This window comes from Fringilla coelebs (assembly GCF_963513975.1).
Source record: "Fringilla coelebs genome assembly, chromosome: 12".
NCBI classification, from domain to species: Eukaryota; Metazoa; Chordata; class Aves; order Passeriformes; family Fringillidae; genus Fringilla; species Fringilla coelebs.
In genome coordinates this window covers 11,801,186-11,821,431 of record NC_140038.1, presented here as the reverse complement: position 1 = coordinate 11,821,431, position 20,246 = coordinate 11,801,186, and the positions used below count along the sequence as shown (strand labels likewise).

General features: G+C 40.5%; 1 protein-coding gene across 4 annotated transcripts in view; it reads left to right on the top strand.

The window, feature by feature from the left end:
* Positions 1-18,104, top strand: part of FBN1 (fibrillin 1) — a gene marked incomplete at its 5' end in the record, with an annotated part of 142,985 nt that extends 124,881 nt beyond the window's left edge. For 2 of the 4 annotated variants that reach the window (XM_084214115.1, XM_084214116.1), the window contains 16 exons: positions 919-1,068; positions 2,422-2,487; positions 3,187-3,303; positions 3,655-3,774; positions 5,377-5,499; positions 5,925-6,056; positions 6,635-6,760; positions 7,314-7,520; positions 8,115-8,240; positions 8,456-8,578; positions 9,467-9,583; positions 10,349-10,477; positions 11,285-11,404; positions 14,660-14,891; positions 15,927-16,101; positions 16,838-18,104. In XM_084214115.1, coding sequence (XP_084070241.1) covers positions 919-1,068; positions 2,422-2,487; positions 3,187-3,303; positions 3,655-3,774; positions 5,377-5,499; positions 5,925-6,056; positions 6,635-6,760; positions 7,314-7,520; positions 8,115-8,240; positions 8,456-8,578; positions 9,467-9,583; positions 10,349-10,477; positions 11,285-11,404; positions 14,660-14,891; positions 15,927-16,101; positions 16,838-17,227 — 2,453 coding nt within the window. In that variant the 3' untranslated portion in view covers positions 17,228-18,104. Of the gene's footprint in view, positions 1-918; positions 1,069-2,421; positions 2,488-3,186; positions 3,304-3,654; positions 3,775-5,376; positions 5,500-5,924; positions 6,057-6,634; positions 6,761-7,149; positions 7,214-7,313; positions 7,521-8,114; positions 8,241-8,455; positions 8,579-9,466; positions 9,584-10,348; positions 10,478-11,284; positions 11,405-14,659; positions 14,892-15,926; positions 16,102-16,837 lie in introns of those variants that run through there. The other 2 variants (XR_014616473.1, XM_084214117.1) reach the window with 2 other exon arrangements.
* Positions 18,105-20,246: the final 2,142 nt, after the last annotated feature.

Here is a 20,246-nt window from a genome sequence, read left to right as displayed (position 1 = left end):
GAAGAAAAATATCACAAAAACCCACCGAGAAACAAAATTCTAAAACAGAATGCAGCCCAATCTTCTGCTTTTTTAACATAGGCCACTGTACCACACAAAGTCAGAGTGCACACTTGTGTATGAATTTCAAAAGGGCTTCTTTCTATGCCCTAAAGAGGGCTGTTCTTTTTTTCAAATATCTCAGGCCAAGCAAAGTTTTGTTTAAAACTTCCCATTACTTAGGACTTTGTTAAAACCTGGACATTGCCCAGCATTGATGCTGCAGCCGGAAAACTGGCTGAGCAGCTGCTTCCAGAACTGCCCTGCTGCTGTCACCCTGCCAGCACACAGAGCTGCCAGCTCCCTTCCTGCTGGATGCTTGTGGTCTGTGATCTCAGTTCTGTCCAGCATCCTGGTTACCCAGCTTCAGGGAATAAAATGTGGTGCCACAGGGAGAGTTTGCTTTGTTTGTGTGTACCTCCGGAAGAATGAGGAAGGAAAGGGCTGTTGAAAATTGCCTCTCATTTTAGCACTACACAATATTGTCATTGCAAGTTGATGAAAATCTCTTGACTTGAGTGATTCTTACTAGTAATAGAATATAAATTCATGAGGCAATATTCTGTTTTTTTTCAAAGAGGAGTGAGGATAAGAGGACAGTACAGCCCTTCTATTTCTGCTGGACCAAAGAGAAAACCCCTTGCTTTTCCATACTGAAGTAGGAAACTGTTCTATAGCATTTCTTTCCTGAGGTAGGGAGCTTCCCTCCTTATTCAGATCTTCCACAGTCAGAGACAATGATGGTCCCTATTAACAGAGCTAGATGGAAGTTGGGTGTTTTGGTGGTGTGTATCCTGAAATTTTGCAGTTAACACCTCCAAGTGAAAATTGTGCCAAGGTTACTCTAACTGCTCATAACAAATGTGTTTCTCTCTGCAGATCTGAGAGTGAGCTACTGCTTTACCAAGTTTGAAGATGGGAAGTGTTCTGTGCCGAAGTCCCGAAACCACTCCAAACAAGAGTGTTGCTGTGCCCTAAAGGGGCAGGGATGGGGAGATCCCTGTGAGCTCTGCCCAGAGGAAGCAGATGGTGGGTTATTGACTAGCTTACCATGTGGCCTCTCTGAGCAGAAAGGAGATTGGGATTCTTATTAGAAGGAATTTTGAAAACCAGTTTTCTAAAAGTGTTTAACCCTAGTAATTGTCATAGGTCACTGTAAAGTAAATGCCATTGCATTCTTAAAAACCATGTCCCTTGGATAGTCAGATATCAAACATATTCCTTCTTTGCTAATAGACTTGTTACAGTGTTTAGGTGCTGGGTATTTTGCCATGGTGATACCGCCTACAGAAAGTGGAAAGCAGCAAGTAGGTCCTTGATAGGCTCTGAGTAGCAATTCCTGCAAGACAAAAATTCAATTCCTCTAATTGTAAATAGGTATAGGAAGAGACGCCATAAACATGAAATCTAATTTGAAAAAAACCCAAACAGTTAAACTGGATCTGCATCTGAATTTTGTTATGAAGAAAATGTAAATTTGCAATCTTATCAATGTGAATGACTTGCAAAAATAGCAGGGCATAACAAATTACAGGCCTTGAGGAAGGAAAGCCTGCCTGGACCATTGCTAAAGAAACACTTTCCTTTGTTAGTATCCTTTTTAAGACTGAGGAACTCGACATCAAGCAACTCAAGAGCCCTCTGTAGCATGGTGGTGCAATTTGCTGAATGGACTGTAATTTGTGCTGACAAATGCGGTTAACAGCATCACTGGTTTCAGCAATACATGATTGCAGTTCATTTCATTCATTAGTCATGTAGATTTTTTGCAGAAAATCCTCACAAAAGCTGAGGTTAGAAAAGAGAATTAGAAGTGCCAGTTGCAATATTCCTCCTAGGCCTATTGCCTGTGCATGTTTCATTCCATTGACACAGACCATGTGAACCAAAGTCAGTTGAAAAGCACAGCTTATGTTGCAGCATTTCCTTGAGTGTCAGCATGTGTATTTTTCACAGTCCAAACTCTCTCAAAGGATATCAAAGCCCCTTTTCTCATCTTTTAAAAAAGAAATAGCTTTAAAATAGCCAAGTCTGGATTAAATTATGCCTTCTTCAGAAAATGTAACAGAAAAAATGCAGTCACTATTACTGATACTTCTAAAATAGAAATGCTGCATTAGTTTGTTTCTTTAGGAAGTTAAATACTGCTAATTACTCACGGGATTTTGTACTTATGCATACAGGAGATCAGATGAAACGTAAAGCAAACATACAGTTTTTGCATGAATATAAGATGATAAATTTATATATTAACATACTTTTTTTCTGGACCCGAACATGAGGAGGATGAACTGGTAACAGTGGTTCCAGGTAGTTTGTGCAGAATGCTGATTGCCAAGATAGAATTTAACATATGGTTTGATTTTTATGTTTTTTTTTCAGAGGCATTCAGACAGATTTGTCCATTTGGAATTGGCATCCTTGTTGGACCTGGTGATGCAAGGCTGGGTAAGTGCCTGAACTGCACGGTGCCAATTTTATATCAGTGTCCCTTTTCCACCTATAAGCCATTCTCCATTTCAATTGACAATAACACCTCTGCAACCATTTCCCAAAGCCATGAATTCTGGAAACTTCTATACCTTTTATCTTCCCCAATTTTTCATGCTGATTTCAAATTCCAGCTTGACTATCTCAAATATCAGAAATTAAATTTGTTTTAGAGCTAGGAAACTTATGTAGGATCTAGAGAATAGATCTAATGTCATGTAGCATACTTGTCTTTTCTTATACAATATGTGTAGCCTGTTTACAGTAAATGGTTTTAATCCTCCAGAAGTGCAAACCACAGTTTCCCAGATCCCTTCAGTACATTCTGTTCTCTCCCAAGACAAACAGCACTTCAGCCTTATTGGCAAAAGTTTGCATTTAAGGAGCACTGGATGACTACTGCTTTTCATATCTGCTGCTTTCCCTGTAGCCCCAGTCAGAGAGGTTTATATCTGACATTTAGAATCAGTTTCTTTTCTGCATTCTGAAAGCTGCAAAACAAATTCTGTGCCCTAATCCTAATATGTCAGAATTTAAACGTTAGTATTTTTTTGTGATCTCAGAAATATTTCTTGCCAGAACACTTGTTCTTTGAGAGAAGTCTAAAAGCACATGAAGCCAGTTGCACTTACTGTGTTGTTTGTATTTCTGGTTAAGATGTGGATGAGTGCCTCGATCCTGATAACTGTAAATTTGGGCAGTGTATCAACACAGATGGGTCTTTCCGCTGTGAATGTCCATATGGTTACATCTTACAAGGAGCAGAATGTGTGGGTAAGTACAGCTGTTCCAGCTTCCATTTTAAAGATTCTCCTGAGTTGCTAAGCATGTTATTAAGGAGCAGTGGGGTTGTTTCATTCTAACATTTTGGAGTCTTCATCCCTGCTAGTGCTTAAAACCTGCCAGGGCAGGGCCTGAGCAATCTGCTCCAAAGTTGGCCCTGCCCTGGTAACCCAGATAGCCTCTAGCAATCCCAAATGATTTTAGGAGTCTGTGGTTCTAATTCAGTACTTTAAGTGAGTTCTTTCATTTTCTATTTTTCTGGTTGTACATCAACAACATGGATTTTTTATCATTTTGGTTGTATATAACCATGTATTCTTGCCTTGGTCTAACTACTTGCAGATACTGATGAATGTGCTGTTGGAAACCCGTGTGGAAATGGAACTTGCAGGAATGTGATAGGAGGCTTTGAATGCACCTGTGTAGAAGGATTTGAGCCTGGGCCAATGATGACCTGTGAAGGTGAGACTCCTGTGTGCTAAGGACTCTTGTAGTAATTGTGTTCCCTGATTTTGAAAACAGCTGAGGGGAGTAAAGCAGCTTTAAAAATAAAATATGGACACTGGGAACAATACCTCTTTCTCTGAAATGGGAAAATGGGCTCCTCCTTCCTGTATCCACCTTGAACTGTAGTATGTTTTTTCTGACTGGGGCTGGGAGCTGGAGAGGACAGACTTTCAGGTTGTATCTACTAAGGGACTGCCCAGAGAGGAGCATATTGGGGTGCAGTCTCTCCAGAACAGTTCCCAGAAGTGCTGCTTACTCGTGTATTGTTTTTGCCTACCTCCTTGAGTGAAGAGACTCACTGTGCATGATGAAGATAGGAAATGGGCTGCTTGAGTGAGTTAGGGAAGAAACAGGAAAATACAGATACACTACTCAACAATTACCATGGTACCCATAGGTTGAATATTTTTCCTGTTTTGGCATCTCATTTCAAAAGATAAAATTTGAAAATGCATGAAGAGAAGTAAGGAAGATCAGAGTTATAGAAGAAAAATAAATTAGAACTTTTCAGTGTGGAAAATGTGGTTGAAGAGATATATGATTTCATAAAGCCACAAGTGGTAAAGGTACCAAAAATAGAGGGACCATGTTAGACAAACCAAAGCAAATATTTTTATATGCATGGTACTTACTTAAGTTGTGGAACCCTTTGCTGCAGAATATTAGTAAGGCCACAAGTATAAATTCACCCAGAAAGAGATTTTACAAATTTGTGGGGGAATCCATTAGTAGAAGTTAAGCTTGATAGTTTGGTTGTGGCTTTTGGCTGTGGAAGTCCTTAAACTGAGAGGCTGTATCAGGGGAAAGATCTCTGCATGCATGGTTTTTAATATTCATCTCCTTCTGTTACCACCAGGGATAGAGAATGTCCTAGGACGTTGTGACACTGTCCTCTGACTTGACACAGCTGTTCCCAAGTTATCTGCCACAATCTATTTCTTTGCAAGCCCATGCAAAAGAATGTATCTATTTTTGCATCAGATTGCAAATGCAAACTGTATTTTTACACACAGTTAAAGCTTCATTTGCTTCTCTGTGGAATTTTGGTAAAAGCTCAAATTGCAGAGGAGGAGCTAGCTGAGTGCATAAACATCACTATATAGCAGTGATGACTCAAGTAGTCCAGGCATTTTGGACAATAATGTTTCAAGTGAGGATATTGTTCTGTGAAATTCAGTTTATGAAGAATCTGAATTTTACTGCATGTGGAATTTAAATAACCAATAAAAAAAGAAAACGAACCTAGGTGTGGAAAAGATATAGTTTTAACTAAGCAAGTATTTTGGCAGCATGGATCTGGAAATTGTTTCCATTGGCTGCCTGCTGTTCAACTTATTGAAACTTCAGGTAGCTGTGCAAACATCCTGGCATGTCTGGTGCCTGCTTCTCTGCAGAAATCCATGAGGAGTAGAACCAAGTGTCCTCAGCTATTAAAATCTAGTCCTCAGTAAACTGGGATCTGTGGTATTGCCTGTATTTAAAGCCTGTGCACTCAAGTCTGCTGAGTTTTATACAAGTGTTTCCCTCCCTCCATGGTCTTTGTCCCCCCAAACCCAGATGTGAATGAGTGCATCCAGAACCCTCTGCTCTGCGCTTTCCGCTGCGTGAACACTTTTGGATCCTACGAGTGCAAGTGCCCTGGGGGGTACGTTCTGCGGGAGGACCGGAGAATGTGCAGAGGTAAAGCTCCTACCAGACTCTCACAGTTGTGTGATAATGATTTCAGTTCCTGCAGGGGCAGAGCTCTGACTCACTGCACTATTGGGCCAGAGTTTTAATTCCAGGGAGCAACTGAGTCAGAAAGAATTTGTGATGAAATTCTATGGTTTGCATTATGCACTTGATTGTACTAGGTCTGTCCTGCCAGTAAATTTATACATCTGCCTAAAGTGAGGTCATATCAGATGATATGGTTTTGTCTTGTCCTAAAAGTGGGTGTTTGGGAGGAATCAATTTGCTCAAGGCTAGTATATTTTATGGTTGGTTTAGAACAATAAATGTATGTATAGGGTTTGATTATGATAGAGATTCCAAAGTCAAAATTTACTATTGTGAATTTCCAGGATCATGTATCTATATAATAAAGTCTAAATCTTGTGTTTTAGATCAGAATGAGTGTGAAGAAGGAATTCATGACTGTGACTCAAAACAGATGGAATGCAAAAACCTAATTGGCACCTATATGTGTATCTGTGGGCCTGGTTATCAGCGCAGACCAGACGGGGAAGGATGTATAGGTAAGTGACACTGAAGTATTGAAGCTCTTGAAATACACAGTTCCTCAGCAGGACTAAAATTTTTTGATTTAACAAAGTGTTAAGAAACTCAGGGGCAGAATTGCACAGCAACTTGTGTAATGGATCTATTGGCGCTGTACACACTTGGTTTTGCTGTTCAGATGTACACATCTGAACAGCAAAACCAAGCAGTAAGTAGAAAAACTGGGAGTGGGTGTCAGTCAGTTTGTGCTGCTGCTGAATGCTCTGAGGGAAGAAGGTGAGGATTTGGGTTGGTTGCTGTAGGCTTGTTTATCTCTGCTAGCAGGAATGAAAGTAGATCTGATTTTTTTTAAACCAGTGAGGAATGCAGATATAATATATATATTATACTGCAGATATAATATTTATCATAATTGTGAGCTAGATTGCCATGTTTCCTGTGAAAATTGAATAAAAGAAACTTTAAAATATAACAAAAAGAAAAAAATTGAAGTTTAACCAGGCAGAATGCACAGCATAAGAGTTCCATTCCAATCTCTTACTGACATTAATCTAATAATGGACTTGATTTTCATCATAAAATTTCAAAAATGCAGATGAGAATGAATGTCAGACCAAACCTGGGCTCTGTGAGAACGGCCGTTGTGTGAACACAGTGGGGAGTTACAGGTGTGAGTGCAACGAGGGATTCACGGTCAGCGACAGCCAGGACGAGTGCCTTGGTAAGTCCCAGCTTACACCTGGATGAGCTGTCACTTGAATAGCTGCAGTGAGGGCTGAAATTAAACTTACAAATGTATGGTGAGAAAACACACTCTTGAATTTACGTGCCTTTGGGAAGGGGCCCTCGTATGTAGGTGTCCTCCCGCAAGTTCCTTCTTGCCATGCTCACCATACCCCTGCCTCAGTCAGTCCAGCTGGGGGGACTTGCTATGAAAGCTGACTGTTCCATGGTTTCAGTCAGCTAGGAGCTGCTCTGCCATTTCTTTGGTCCTGATTTTCAGCCAGTCCCTTTTTCTCTAGGTTCAAACAGAAACATACATTTTATTAAGCATATTGTAACTTCTTGTCTTCCACCTTTTGCTAAATTTCTTGTCTTTGTTTCCCTTAGATGTCATTCTCTCGTTCTTACTGCTGGTAGCCTTTCACTCTCAGTTCCACAGTCTCAGGGTGAAGTATGCCCTTTCTCGTACATTTCTGACTAAATTCCCAACATCTCTTGAGCCTTTGGAGTTCACCATTAGGATTCTCTGTGATGCACAATTTGTTTTCCAGACAACAGGGAGGGCTACTGCTTCACTGAAGTCTTACAAAGTATGTGCCAAATCGGATCAAGCAACAGGAACGCTGTCACCAAGTCGGAATGCTGCTGTGACGGTGGCCGAGGCTGGGGACAGAACTGTGAGGTCTGTCCCTTCCCAGGCACCGTGGCCTTCAAGAAGCTTTGTCCTCATGGCCGAGGATACACATCCAGTGGAGCAGGTACTTTTCATTAAATGATCTCTTAGACAATGCCAAATTAGGTGATAAATTATAAACTCTCTTTTTGCATATTTGAACACTGTAATGTCCTAAATGTTTTGGATATCAGCTGAAATTTTCCAAGATTTTTCTTGTTGACTGAGTATAGTCCTTTAGGAGGATGGTGCACAGCCAAAGGCCCCGGATGATGAGGCATCCATCCCATCTTGGCAGTTACTTGCTTTATGTCCTGGTTGACTGACATGCACTCAAATGGGAATTTGCATCTCACATTTGAGTGTGTTGCAGGCACATGTTGAGAACTATTTGTGCACAAGAAGGCAAAGGGTTGTTTGATTTGTGAAGGCTGATACATGATCAGCTTCAGTTGTTCCCTTCCATTTACAGCTTGTTTACTCTATAAGAAAGTTAGAGTAATGCACCATTCCATATTTTTCCACTTACTAGTTCTCCTTAAATCTGTGCAATACTTCACTGTTTTATGTAGTTATTTTATGTATGGTGTGGGTTTCTCTGTGTCAGGTCACAAGAACCTATTGAAGCTGCACAAAATCAGTTTTGTTCCACTGAGAACTAAATCTTGTTTAATTGCAGATATTGATGAGTGCAAGGTTATTCACGACGTCTGCCGCAATGGGGAGTGCATCAATGAGAGGGGAACTTACCATTGTCTCTGCAATCTGGGCTATACTACAGATGTCACTGGCACTCTTTGCATTGGTAGGTTTTACATTGTGGTGTTTGTATATAAAGTTTATCACTAAGAGAGGACTTGAAGAAAGAAATAGAAAGATTTTGAAAAATGAGAAAATAAAATTTCACTTGTTAATGCTTTGGGGATTTGGATTTCCTTCTGATCTATCCTGAACATTTTGTAAAACATTATCACAAACCTTGATTACCAGCACTGAGGTATCTGGTTTTGCTTCTTGTAGATCTGAATGAATGCAATGAGTCTCCAAAACCTTGCAATTTCATCTGCAAAAACACAGAGGGGAGCTACCAGTGTTCATGTCCAAAAGGATACATCCTGCAAGAAGATGGGAGAAGCTGCAAAGGTAAAAATCAAGAAAAGAATTTACTGCAGAAACTGTGTTTCTCAGGCAAAAATAATTGCAAGGACATTGAAATGAGGCAAATCTGTCTCCTTGATTCATGTGAGTATTTCCACTAAAGACAGTGGAAGTGGCCTGGGCAGGATGGAGCTGGTATTTCAGTTAACTCCTTGTTAATTTGGATGAACAATAGATGGACAGGAATTTTTGCAGGTTATGGCAGCTGATCTTCAAAAGATTTTGTAATTAATAATATATAGGATTGTTCTCATTTTGGTAAGCTTGTTGGTTTAAGCCATATCATTCAATGATAAATGGATCTTATTGGATGCAAAGGTGGTTTGCAGTACATTGCCCAGCATCAACAGAATTTTTACCTACTGCTTTTGCAGCATGCTGAATAAGTGCAGGAGAGATTTGGAATATTCTTTAGAATTCCATACATTTATGTGTCTTGGTAACTAAGATTTGATTAAAACCACACAAATTAGAGCAGCAATTCCAAATTTGGCATGCAGAATGACAGTGTACTTTGCCATTAGCATTTCAAGATTTCTTTTGGAGTAATAGTGTGCTTCAGTGCAATGCCATTTTCCAGTCTGCCAGATCTCATGAAGACGGTGACTTCTCATTTATTGGCTGAGCAGACATTTATTACATCACAGAAACTTTCAGACAAATGGGAGTGGTGTCTTCAGTTCAGTGTTAGCATGGTCACTGTAGCTCCAAAGTCCCATTCATTAAATGTGGGGCTTCATGTAAGAGGAATTGGAAACCAGTGTGTAAAGTGAGATGTAAATTCAAAAGACTTTATTTGCTGTTTTTTATTTGTAACCACTTATTTCTGAGTCCAGGGAATATAATTGAAAGATGTTTTCTTGTTTTTTTTAGATCTTGATGAATGTGCAACAAAGCAGCACAACTGCCAGTTCCTTTGTGTCAACACTATTGGGGGATTCACTTGCAAATGTCCTCCTGGATTCACTCAGCACCATACAGCCTGCATTGGTAGGTGGTGTGGGAAGGTAGACATAGATTTGGGATTTGTTATTGACCCTGACTCCAGAAGCAAGGTAACAAGGAGGTAAAATCATCTTCCTGAGGAATCAAATGGAAACATGAGCCAGATTCTGATCCTAATCCCACCAGAGATGCAAAGAGGCCCTTTCCTCCTACCTTCCCTTGCTTTCATAATCTGTCTTTGAATTTTGCAGTTGCAAGAACCAGCCAGTACAAACACCACTTTTTAATTCTTGCCTTACCCTTTCTTAGGCATCGAGCAAAATTAGCTATATTTTTCTTTTTGTAGCTCATTGAGACCATGTCAAGGCTTCTTGAAATAGCTATGAAATACACATTTCTGCAGTTGTCTTCTGATCACATACCCATTAGATACATGGAAATGTTAAACTAAACTGCTTTCTCCTGCAAAACACACTTTCTGCTGTGCAAACTGGATCCTGTTTCTGTGTCAGTTTGATGATCCCATGGTATTGGTGGGAATTTGCAGGTGTTTGGAGACCAAACGATCAAACTTCATATTTTGGTGAAGAAAAGAAAGTTTCCCTTCCAATTACTTTTGTGTTTCCAAATTCAAAAGAAGGCAGGGTAAACTTTCCTGTAATGCAAAGTGAGAACCTGGGAGGGCAGTGAGACACCTGTGCTACCGATGTGCCTTTACCTCCTGCCACAACCCCTCCATCAATAGCATGGCCAAAACATCAGCTTTGAAATGACAACTATGGACTAACACTGAGCTTTGCTTTCCCCCAGACAACAACGAGTGTGCTACTGAGATCAATCTTTGTGGGGCAAAGGGCATTTGCCAGAATACACCAGGAAGTTTTGTTTGTGAGTGCCAACGTGGCTTCTCACTTGATCAAACTGGGCAGAGCTGTGAAGGTGGGTACAACACAGTGCATTTAACTTGGCCTTCTCCTGCTTCCTTAATCTTCTTTCACCCATACTGTCACCCAAGGAGTAAGCACCAAAATCTGCAGAAGCAAGCATGTGTAGGTTGAAGTGAGGGGGGAGTACAGAAATTTAGCAACAAGGCAGTATTTCTCTTCATGGGCCAGAAAAAAATTGATATATTGTGGGATTCTAAAGAGCTGGACAGATAATTTCTGAGATGTAGCCTGGAATGTTTTAGTTTAAGTGTCATAAGTTCAGTGAACCTCTTTTGAATCCTGCATGGGTTTCTGAGGGATTCAAGGACAGGAAGTCTTGCATCTCCAAGGTGACCTGCTAAAAAGAGAGTTCAAGGGCTGTAGACTTATTCCTCTGGGTCCTTAGAGCCTTCTCTTAGGACAGAGTTTGGGTTGTTTCAAAAAGAAATTTTTGGGTTGCATGCCTGGGTGAAAGCAAGGGTCTGTCTGCTGTGGAGCTGGGACCCTTAAGGAAGGCATTAGGGATCCCATATACAAATGGCTTTCTCCTGTCTGCTCCATAGCAGAATGTAAAACCTGAAAATTTTTGCCGAATGTGAGAGCTTTCTATGGTTTCTATGGTTTTCAGCCCTGTATTACTTGCTGTGGAGCCACAAATCCAAACCCAAAAGGCCCATAGTGGTCAGATCTTTGAAAGATCATGAAATATATACATATTTTTTATTTTTTTATATATATAGGATTATTTGTAACATGTTTTCCAAATACAGCATAATTTGAGCTTCTCTCCCAAAACTCAGACTGTGTTTCACCCTTTTAGATGTTGATGAATGTGATGGTAACCACCGGTGTCAGCACGGCTGCCAAAATATAATTGGAGGATACAGGTGCAGCTGCCCACAAGGATATCTCCAGCATTACCAGTGGAACCAATGTGTTGGCAAGTCACTTTTGTAAATTCATACATAAAAATGCATGTTACTTTTGTTAGCAGCAAGAAGTGAAGGGCAATGGTGCAGTTTGCCATACTTTCTTTTCTGATGATTATTTGCTAAGTTCAGCAGAGTTTCATTACAAGTGTGGTCTCCTGTGAAGGCAGAGTGGATATGAAGCACACAGTAATCCATGTCCTGGTTCCAGAAATGTTTAAGCACAAAGCTCTCCTTGAGGGTGCTAGAGGTTGTATTGACTTTGAGGAAACTTGTGTTGCTCAGGTATTTTGTGATCTGAACAAAGGAAATCTTACTCAGCTCTGCAATGGTTTCTGCTTGGACAAAGGTCCTGTCTAAGAGTGGATGGTGGATTGAGCCTGGAACTCTCAGAACTACAACTTTGGATTATTAAATCATGTAATTCAGCTTCTGGCTCCAAGAATCTCAAATTCCATTAAAATCCTACTTGATCTGTGCTTTTGTCATTCTGACAACACCCACAGGAAGGCTGCTGTGTTTAAGTCCCTCCTCTGTACAGAGTTAACAAATGGTTATATTAGAGCAAACCTGCAGCTGTCTGTCTAGAGGTGCTTCCTTGAAGGTTTGGGATACAGTTTAGAGTGAGTGCTTACAGGACAATTCTGGTTATAATTAACAAATGCTAGTGCTTGTAAGTTTATGTTCATAAGTAAATACACTGTTGAATTAAATGCCTCTTTCTTCCCTGTCTAAACTTTGTAGCTGTACCAAGTTTCTGAGCCCTCATAGATGGGGCTACCTGTGCAGCAGTCATGGGAAAAGCCTCTGTTTCAGCAGTGTAGTATGCAGCATATTCAAACAAGAGAAACAGCAATAATTTTTCCTCTAGTGACAGTTATGTGCAGTTTCCATCACATTTAAAGGGCTTCATGCAAGCTAGTCTTGTGTGGATACCCAGAGATGTGTTTGATGGTCTCTTTGAGAACAAAGAGCTTTATAACTTTTATTTGGCTTTCTTTGCTTTCAAAAAGATAGAAATGCCTTGCCTTGTTATCACTGTGGTGCTCCAGGGAGGTCTCTGCTTTTAATTGTGCTTATCAAACCTCCTGACATTATATGCAGGCCTTGCTGTGACATTTGCTTTGCTCCAGCACTCTGTGCCTGTAACATACAGAGAGCAAGGAGGGAACACAAACATGTGGGGGTTTTGAATGTTAATTCAATTAGCAGAGTTTAGGGTTAAATTAGAATTTCATCTGCAGGAGGACAAAAAGCCCCCAAGAAACCAGCACTGTCATGTCTGGCTGCTGGAGGACACTGCAGAATCTGAAAGAGTGCAGTGCTGAGTTTTGTGAAACATCTTGGCTGTTTCCAGGTTTTCCTGGGTGAAAACATTTAACTAAGTATATTTCCAAACCAGGTGTACACTCATATTCCAGCTTTTGAGGCCATTGACTACTGTTTAGATTTATACAGGGGATACCAGTTTCAAAATGCACAAGCACTGAGTGTTTGTCCCACTGAAAGAAAGGTGCTAGCCTTGGCACCAAAAATACTGGTCCACCAGAAAATTCACCAGGAAAAATTCTGGAGGACCACACCTGTGGCAAGACTCAGCCAGTACTTCCACCTCCTTGGACATGGGGCAGTCCAGGCAGAAATCCAAAGCTGCAGGAAAGGAGGTTTGGATCCTTGTCCTCGAGGCATTTCTCCTTCCTGCTGAAGCTGAGCATGACAGAGCTGTGTGTTACAGAGCACAGGAGAGCAAGGCTGGTGCCTGACAGCACAGCTTGTGCAGTCTGAGGGTCCCAAACATTTTTTTATTTTTCTTCATATTTTTTTCTTCTGACACTCACCCAAAATATGGGAGTTAATCTCACTAGTGTCTGCTTTCTTGCCACTGTGGAGTGTGGTGAACTGAGCATATCTGCTCTTGGTGCAGCAACTTCTTGTGGCCCAAACAAGCATTTATGATGTTGGTATAGCTGCTCTGAAGTGTGAGAAACACTGAAACATCTCTCTAAGTTAATGATAAACCCTTACAGGCTTTGGGAACACAGGATTCAGGCCCAGGTTTTAATACCTTGTGGTCTCCACACGTTAACATTGTACTGTCTGTAACTGTATATTCTTAAGATACTTATCTGAATCTCCTGGGTGTACCACAGGGGAAGAATCCATGTGCTAGGTTTTTCCGCAACAATTCCTTCATATTCCTTGGCAATCCCAGCTCTGCAAACAGTTTGTGTCTTTTTTAGCCTATTTAATGAATCGTTCAGGGATTTTTTATGTTGCTGCAACACATTTAGATAATCACTGAAGAATGCTTTGGTTCCTCCCATGTCTTGTGCTGTCTGTGACTGCATCCCCTGCCCAGGCACTTCCACAGTACACCACATCGTGAATCAGGCTGCAAGAAGCAAAGACATTGCTTTTAAACAAAGAACAAAGAGCCACATTGTTTGGATAAAGACAATTATGCTCTGACTTATTACTTATTCTCCTGTAACCTGGATGTTGAGGTCAGAGAGATGCTGCTCAGTACTTCCCAAATGGAGTTTCTTATGTGTGCACACCCCCAAAATGTACATATACATTTATCACAGGAAATGGAGAACAATAATATTCAGAACTTTTGGAAGCAATTTGCCACATCAGACATCAAAAATCAGACCAGCTTCATTTCAAAAAGTAGCCATTTTCAGTAAATAAGCCTGAAGTGACCTGAAACTCCTACAGTGCCACCCTTAGGGAGTTTGGAAAAGGACTGGTTCAGAATACAGCAGTCTTTTGTATCTATAGCTGCTTTTATTTTTACTTTATGACTTCCCATATCTTACCTATGTCGAATATTTAAATGTAAGGGTGTAGGGAGGTATTTTCAATCCCTGGAAAAAGTGTCAGAGCTTGATTCCCTACTTTTTTTCCTTTAATGTTGAACAGCACTATGAGCAAGGGGTTACTTGACCAGATTGTTGGCTGTACAAAGTTTTATCCTTCTCAGTTATTTCTGGAAAAAAAAGCTATATTCTCTGTTTTGCTGCTCTCCAGAGCATGATCTGACACAACATGAAATATCTTCTGTAGAGCAGCCCCAGTGTTGCTGTTGTGTGCTTGAAGTCATCTCCCAGGGAGCACTGCCCCAGCCAAGAGGAAGGACAAGGCCAGTTGTCTGTGTCCATCTGAGGGGGCAGCACATTCAGCCAAGCACGACCTGTACAAGGGGTAGGCTGGACTGTGTACCTGGGTAAAAGTTAACATGGTATATTCTGCTTCTTTTCCAGATGAAAACGAATGTCTCAGTGCACATATTTGTGGAGGAGCATCCTGCCACAATACTTTGGGAAGCTATAAATGTATGTGCCCTACTGGATTTCAGTATGAGCAGTTTAGTGGAGGTTGCCAAGATATCAATGAATGCGGTTCTGCACAAGCCCCATGCAGCTATGGTTGTTCAAACACTGAAGGTGGCTACGTCTGTGGATGTCCACCTGGTTACTTCAGAATAGGACAAGGGTAAGGGATTCTCATTTTAAACTAACAGATACCAAGGAAACATGGTCCACTCCTTTCTTAGCAGTGTGGAGCAGCAGAACCAGGGGGATTGTCAGCAATTAACAAGGGATAGGATTGGGAAGGTGCTCAAGAGTTGGATGCACTTACTGATATTGGAGGGGGGAGGGCAGGGTTGGGAAAGGTAACCATGGAAAGGGAGGGGTTTAATGCTTGAAACTGAAATTTGGTCAGGGCTACTAGGTTCAATCCTCTATTTTAAACTACTGCTTTCACCTCTCCTGCACACCCCAGCAGTCTGCCAAGTCCTCTGACCTTGGAACTTGGGAGCTTGTACTCCTTGTTGTGATTCACTTCTCTCCTTAAAGAAGAACAAAACAAACATTAATAATAACACCCCCTACCAGCTGCAAAAAGAATTACATTATACAAGAGGTTTCACCTGCTGGTTGGAATAACAGCTCTGCATGCTCTTAGGTTCTTGTATGTTCCATCTTCTTCTGTGTTTCAAATTAATATTTTTTAAATAAATAAATATGCTTTATCAATAAAACAAATTTTCCCTTGCCCCAGTGGGTATGTTAGGGCTGTACATCATATAGGACCAAGCAACCCAAATGGAAAGCAGAAGGATTGTGGTTTAAAGTTTGTAAGTGACTAAAAGCTTTGGGATGCATTATGAAAGACCTCACTCTCCAGACTTTTGAGCAGTTGTTGAAAATTGGTGTCTTTAAATGTGTTCCAGGCTGGATAACAGAAATTGCTAACAACAACTCAGAGCTTAAGCCTGTGTTTTTAAGACTGTTAAATATTGGCAGGTCTCTCTTGGGCAAAAACCCATGAAGGCAGATTCTTGAAATAAAGAGTGGCCTCATTGTGATTCAGTGAGAATTTTGTCTGTTGACTTTAGCAGAAATTTTTCCTAGGAAATGAATGCAACATGATTACTTAATTATTTGTACTTACAGTCCCCCAAATGCAGCTTTTGATAAGTTCTATGTCTCGCTGGAGTTAATTTTGAATTTCTTCCTTCCTCAGACACTGTGTTTCTGGAGTGGGACTAGGCAGAGGTCAAGGACAAGAGCTTTCACTCAGTGGAGAAGTAGATGACAACTCCCTCTCTCCAGAAGCTTGTTATGAATGTAAAATCAATGGCTATCCCAAGAGAGGAAGGAAGCGCAGGAGCACTAATGAAACTGCAAGTGAAGCAGAGGTAATTGACCCTTTCTGGGGGGAAAGAGTTTGTGGCTGTCTTGTGAAAGCTGGACTCAGAAGGATGTGTGTCAAGAGACAATCCCTCAGGAAAAATCTACACTCTACAGTAGATCAAAGCTGGTTTTGGATGTCAGGTAGTGTTTTTGTCTCAGAAGTGATATAGAGCTTCTCTTGCTTTCCAAATGAAAATATTACAGTGTGTGTTGCTGTCAGAAATGTTACCACCCAGTCAGAGATAAAGGGTGAGGCTGCTTTTCCAGCATTCTACTGCACCTACCCTGGCTCCACACTTAACCCAAATGATTCTTGCAAAGCAGAAAATCCCCATTGAAATGCTGTGGCTCCCTCATGGACCCTGCTGTCCTTCACAGTTGTTCTCTCAGCCTGTGGCTCCCCTGGCAGAGAGGAGGAGAGTGCCTTGTTTGCTCTCTTTGCAGGAGTCTGGTCACAGGCTCCCAGCATGCAGGGGCTTCACCTGTCAGGCAGCAAGGCACATGCACAGAAACTTCCAGCACGTGTCTTGGGTTCCTCTAACCCACACAGCAGTGGTGACAAGCTCTGTACTTCATCCTGAGGAGTCCTAGGCCTGTAAGAGTGGATTTGACAGAGGATGTTGCAGAACCTCCTTTTAAAAATTGCCTAATTAGTAATGAATGACCTGGGCAAGAAATACACACAAGCACATGTGAAGTGCTCTCTGACAAAGCCAACTGACATCCTTTGTTCTTGTGCAGGATCAGCAAGAGCTGGAGCCACCCATCAGTCTCGCCAGCTGGGATATTGAGAAAGCAGCGGTCTTCTCCATCAACATCTCAGATCTCAGTAACAAAGATCGCATCCTGGAGCTGCTCCCTGCCCTCACAACACTGACAAACCATAACCGATATTTAATTGACTCCGGAAATGAAGATGGTTTCTTTAGAATCAATAAGAAGGACGGGATAAGTTACCTTCATTTCACAAAGAAGAAGCCAGTGCCTGGAAATTATTCATTACAAATTAGTAGTATTCCACTCTATAAAAAGAAGGAACTTAACCAGCTTGAAGCGAAACATGACAAAGACTACCTCAGTGGTGAGCTGGGAGATAACCTGAAAATGAAAATTCAGATATTGCTTCATTAATTCATCAACCAAAGACCAAATAATTAAACCAAAGATAGATAGGTAGGACTGAATATTCCTCCCAATCAGATTCTCCATATCATAGGTACAATCTTACATGAGTACATTTGTATGAACAAGCACTATCATATTATTACATAAACAAGGTACAGGATGAATACATGAGCTCAAAACTACCACTTCCTCAGGCTTTTATGTGTAGCTGAGCTACCTTGATATGTTGAATCTTGAAAACTGGGACTTTTATCATTGGAAGTTGGCCACTGATGCTGAGACACGTCATCATTTCAGCAGAGGTACAAGAATGTGCTTTCAACTGATGGACAGCTCTATTTTTGTAATTCTTAAACTTTGCTTCTCCAACTACAACTTACTAGGTCAGCCATTTATGATATCCATTTGGTGCTAGTAAATTTTCAACCTAGATTTATAAATGCACTGTAATATTTACACAACTTAGAAGCCAAAATTGCCATTATTCAGTCTAAATACTTCAATCAACCAAAGTTAGCTCAGTAGTTTATCTCAGTTATGCCTATAATACATTACATGTAAATTAAGTGTGTGTATACTGTAATCATGCTATTTTTATCAATGAAGCATTTGTAAACTAGATTAATAATACCCTTAATGTGAGGGTTTGTAATGGTGCTTATAAGACCAACTACTTGTTAACTGTATACACAAACCTGATGATAAAGTTTCTGTGACTTGCCAAAATGCACTGAGGTCAGTAGGGACCATTAAACATTCTCAAAAGTCAGATGACAATCAGTGCCATCCTACACCATGACATATTGTAACATGTCAAGAGTGCCCATAGCCATTCATATCAACAAGGGTTCAATGTCATAAATGTCACAATAAAACAGTTTTTTTTTTTAGTTTATTCTGTGGCCTTGTGTTTTTGCTAAAACTGTGATAGACTGAATTCTTATACTTCAGGCGTTGTCAGTAGGGTTGTCTTTGTATCTGTCTGTGTGTGCAGGTGATTCCTCCTTGAGGGAGCTGCTGCTGTTCATGCTTCATGCAAAGAAAGAACAGAAGAAATACAGAACCCTTCACAAATCTAAACAGCAGTGGACCTCTCTCAAGTTACTGTGTGGTTCCAGAAAGGAAGCGAGAACATTTCCAATGACTTGACCTGAGTAATCTGGTCAAAAAGCAATCTGATAGCCAAAACATGCAGAAGTGGATGTTAAATCATTATACAGAAAACACAGTTAGGTGTGGAAAAAAACACCATTGTTTGCTAAAACTGCCTTAAGATATTCCTTTCTTTTACCCCCACTTCAACAGTTACTCTCATATAACCCAAGATTGATAACAGAGGAATGATCCAATACCAGAAACCACCACAAGCTTTAGATGGGTTTTAATATCAAGTGAATTATTCAGTGATGTGGGTGTACTTGTATATGCAAATGCCATGGTGTATCTTTTAGCAGCGGTGGCAGAACATTGTACTGAGGTGTGATGCTACAAAATCTGGAAGAAAGAAGCACTGAAACTGCTGCTGGGACAGCACTGTAGTTGATAGCAGGAACATATATTGAGCTATAATAGCTTTGGAAGGGAAATGTACTCCTATAATTTACCCCAAATTGTATTATTGCTCTCTGTGATTTCTTCTGCATAACAAATACAACTATATAAAAAGTAAGCTTGTGCACAGGATTACTTCGATATTTTTAATAGACCATGTCTGGATTTTATTTATTAGTGTGCCAGAATGTTGAACAGTGTATTTTCTCCATATGTTGCATAACTATGGTGAGATATATCAAAACTTTACAGTTGTAAATGGCACTCCTATATCAGCAGGTTGGGAATGATTTTTAGTGCCAATGTGCATGATTGTATAGTTTATAGGTAAGTGTACTGTTTAAGTTTTTTTTCTCAGCCCCTAAACACCGAGAGGAACTGAGAAGGATGATTTCAGAAAGACCTGTCAGGAGTCTATCCAGTAGAGTTGGTTTACATTTAAGCTCCATGTAACACCTTATGATGCCAAAGGTTCTTGGACCGTGTTTCAGCAGCCCCAGTGTTGCCCACAGTGTTCTGCAAATTGCCTTTGCTATGCTTCAGAAACTAGAAATCTTGACAGTAGCTCTTTTAGTCATTTTAAAATGGAAAACCCAGATGTGCTGTACCAATCTGCACATAAAAATCCACTTTTTTTTATACATTATTCATCTGTCTCTTTGCAGCAATGTGCTTTAACTGATATATAATTTTTGTTTCTTGGTTTTAGTTGCTGTATGTGTATGATCATTTCCATTAGTTTGAATATTTGCAGCTTCCTTGGCGTCTCAGTGAAGCACAAAGCTTGCCCAATAACATTGCATGCAACCTGCAATTAAAAAGTGGTTTGTAAATTGCAGTGTGATTTTGAAATAATCTGCTGTATTTCATTTGATAGTGGGACCCCAGAATGACTCTAAGCAGTAGACAGACTGAAGTAGAGGTCTTTCTAAATGTGTATACTTTTGCAATTAAAGGATATTTTTCAAATTCAAGGAAATAACAAAATGCTTAATTGTTTGAAATAACTGATTGTGCATATGACTCTACATAGATGATTGCATGGATAATAAATCTAATTTTTGGTTATCAGATTTTAACAAAGATGGCTTGTTACTGTACACAGCAAATAATTCTTTTATTGTGTGTTGTAACAGTATCTTGTAAACTTGACAGCCCACGTGTATTTTGGCAGAACACTGCTGTTTCCACAGTCTCTCTTTTAAGCTGACTTTCAAAGAACCCCAAGTATTTGCTTTCTTATGGCAGGTCTTGAAGGGTCATACTCAGGTTTTCTCTAAGATAAATATTCTGTGCTGTGATTCAAGTTCAGCTTTGTGCTTTGGAAGAGCTAATCAGGTCAAGACTCCTCAGCACAGACAGGCCTGAGCAGGATGCCACGATTCATGTCCAGCAGTTGCCTGTACCTTCCTGGGCCCAAGTTGGGCACTGCCAGTCCCTGCCAGCAGCACCATAACAGGTGAGTGCATCACAA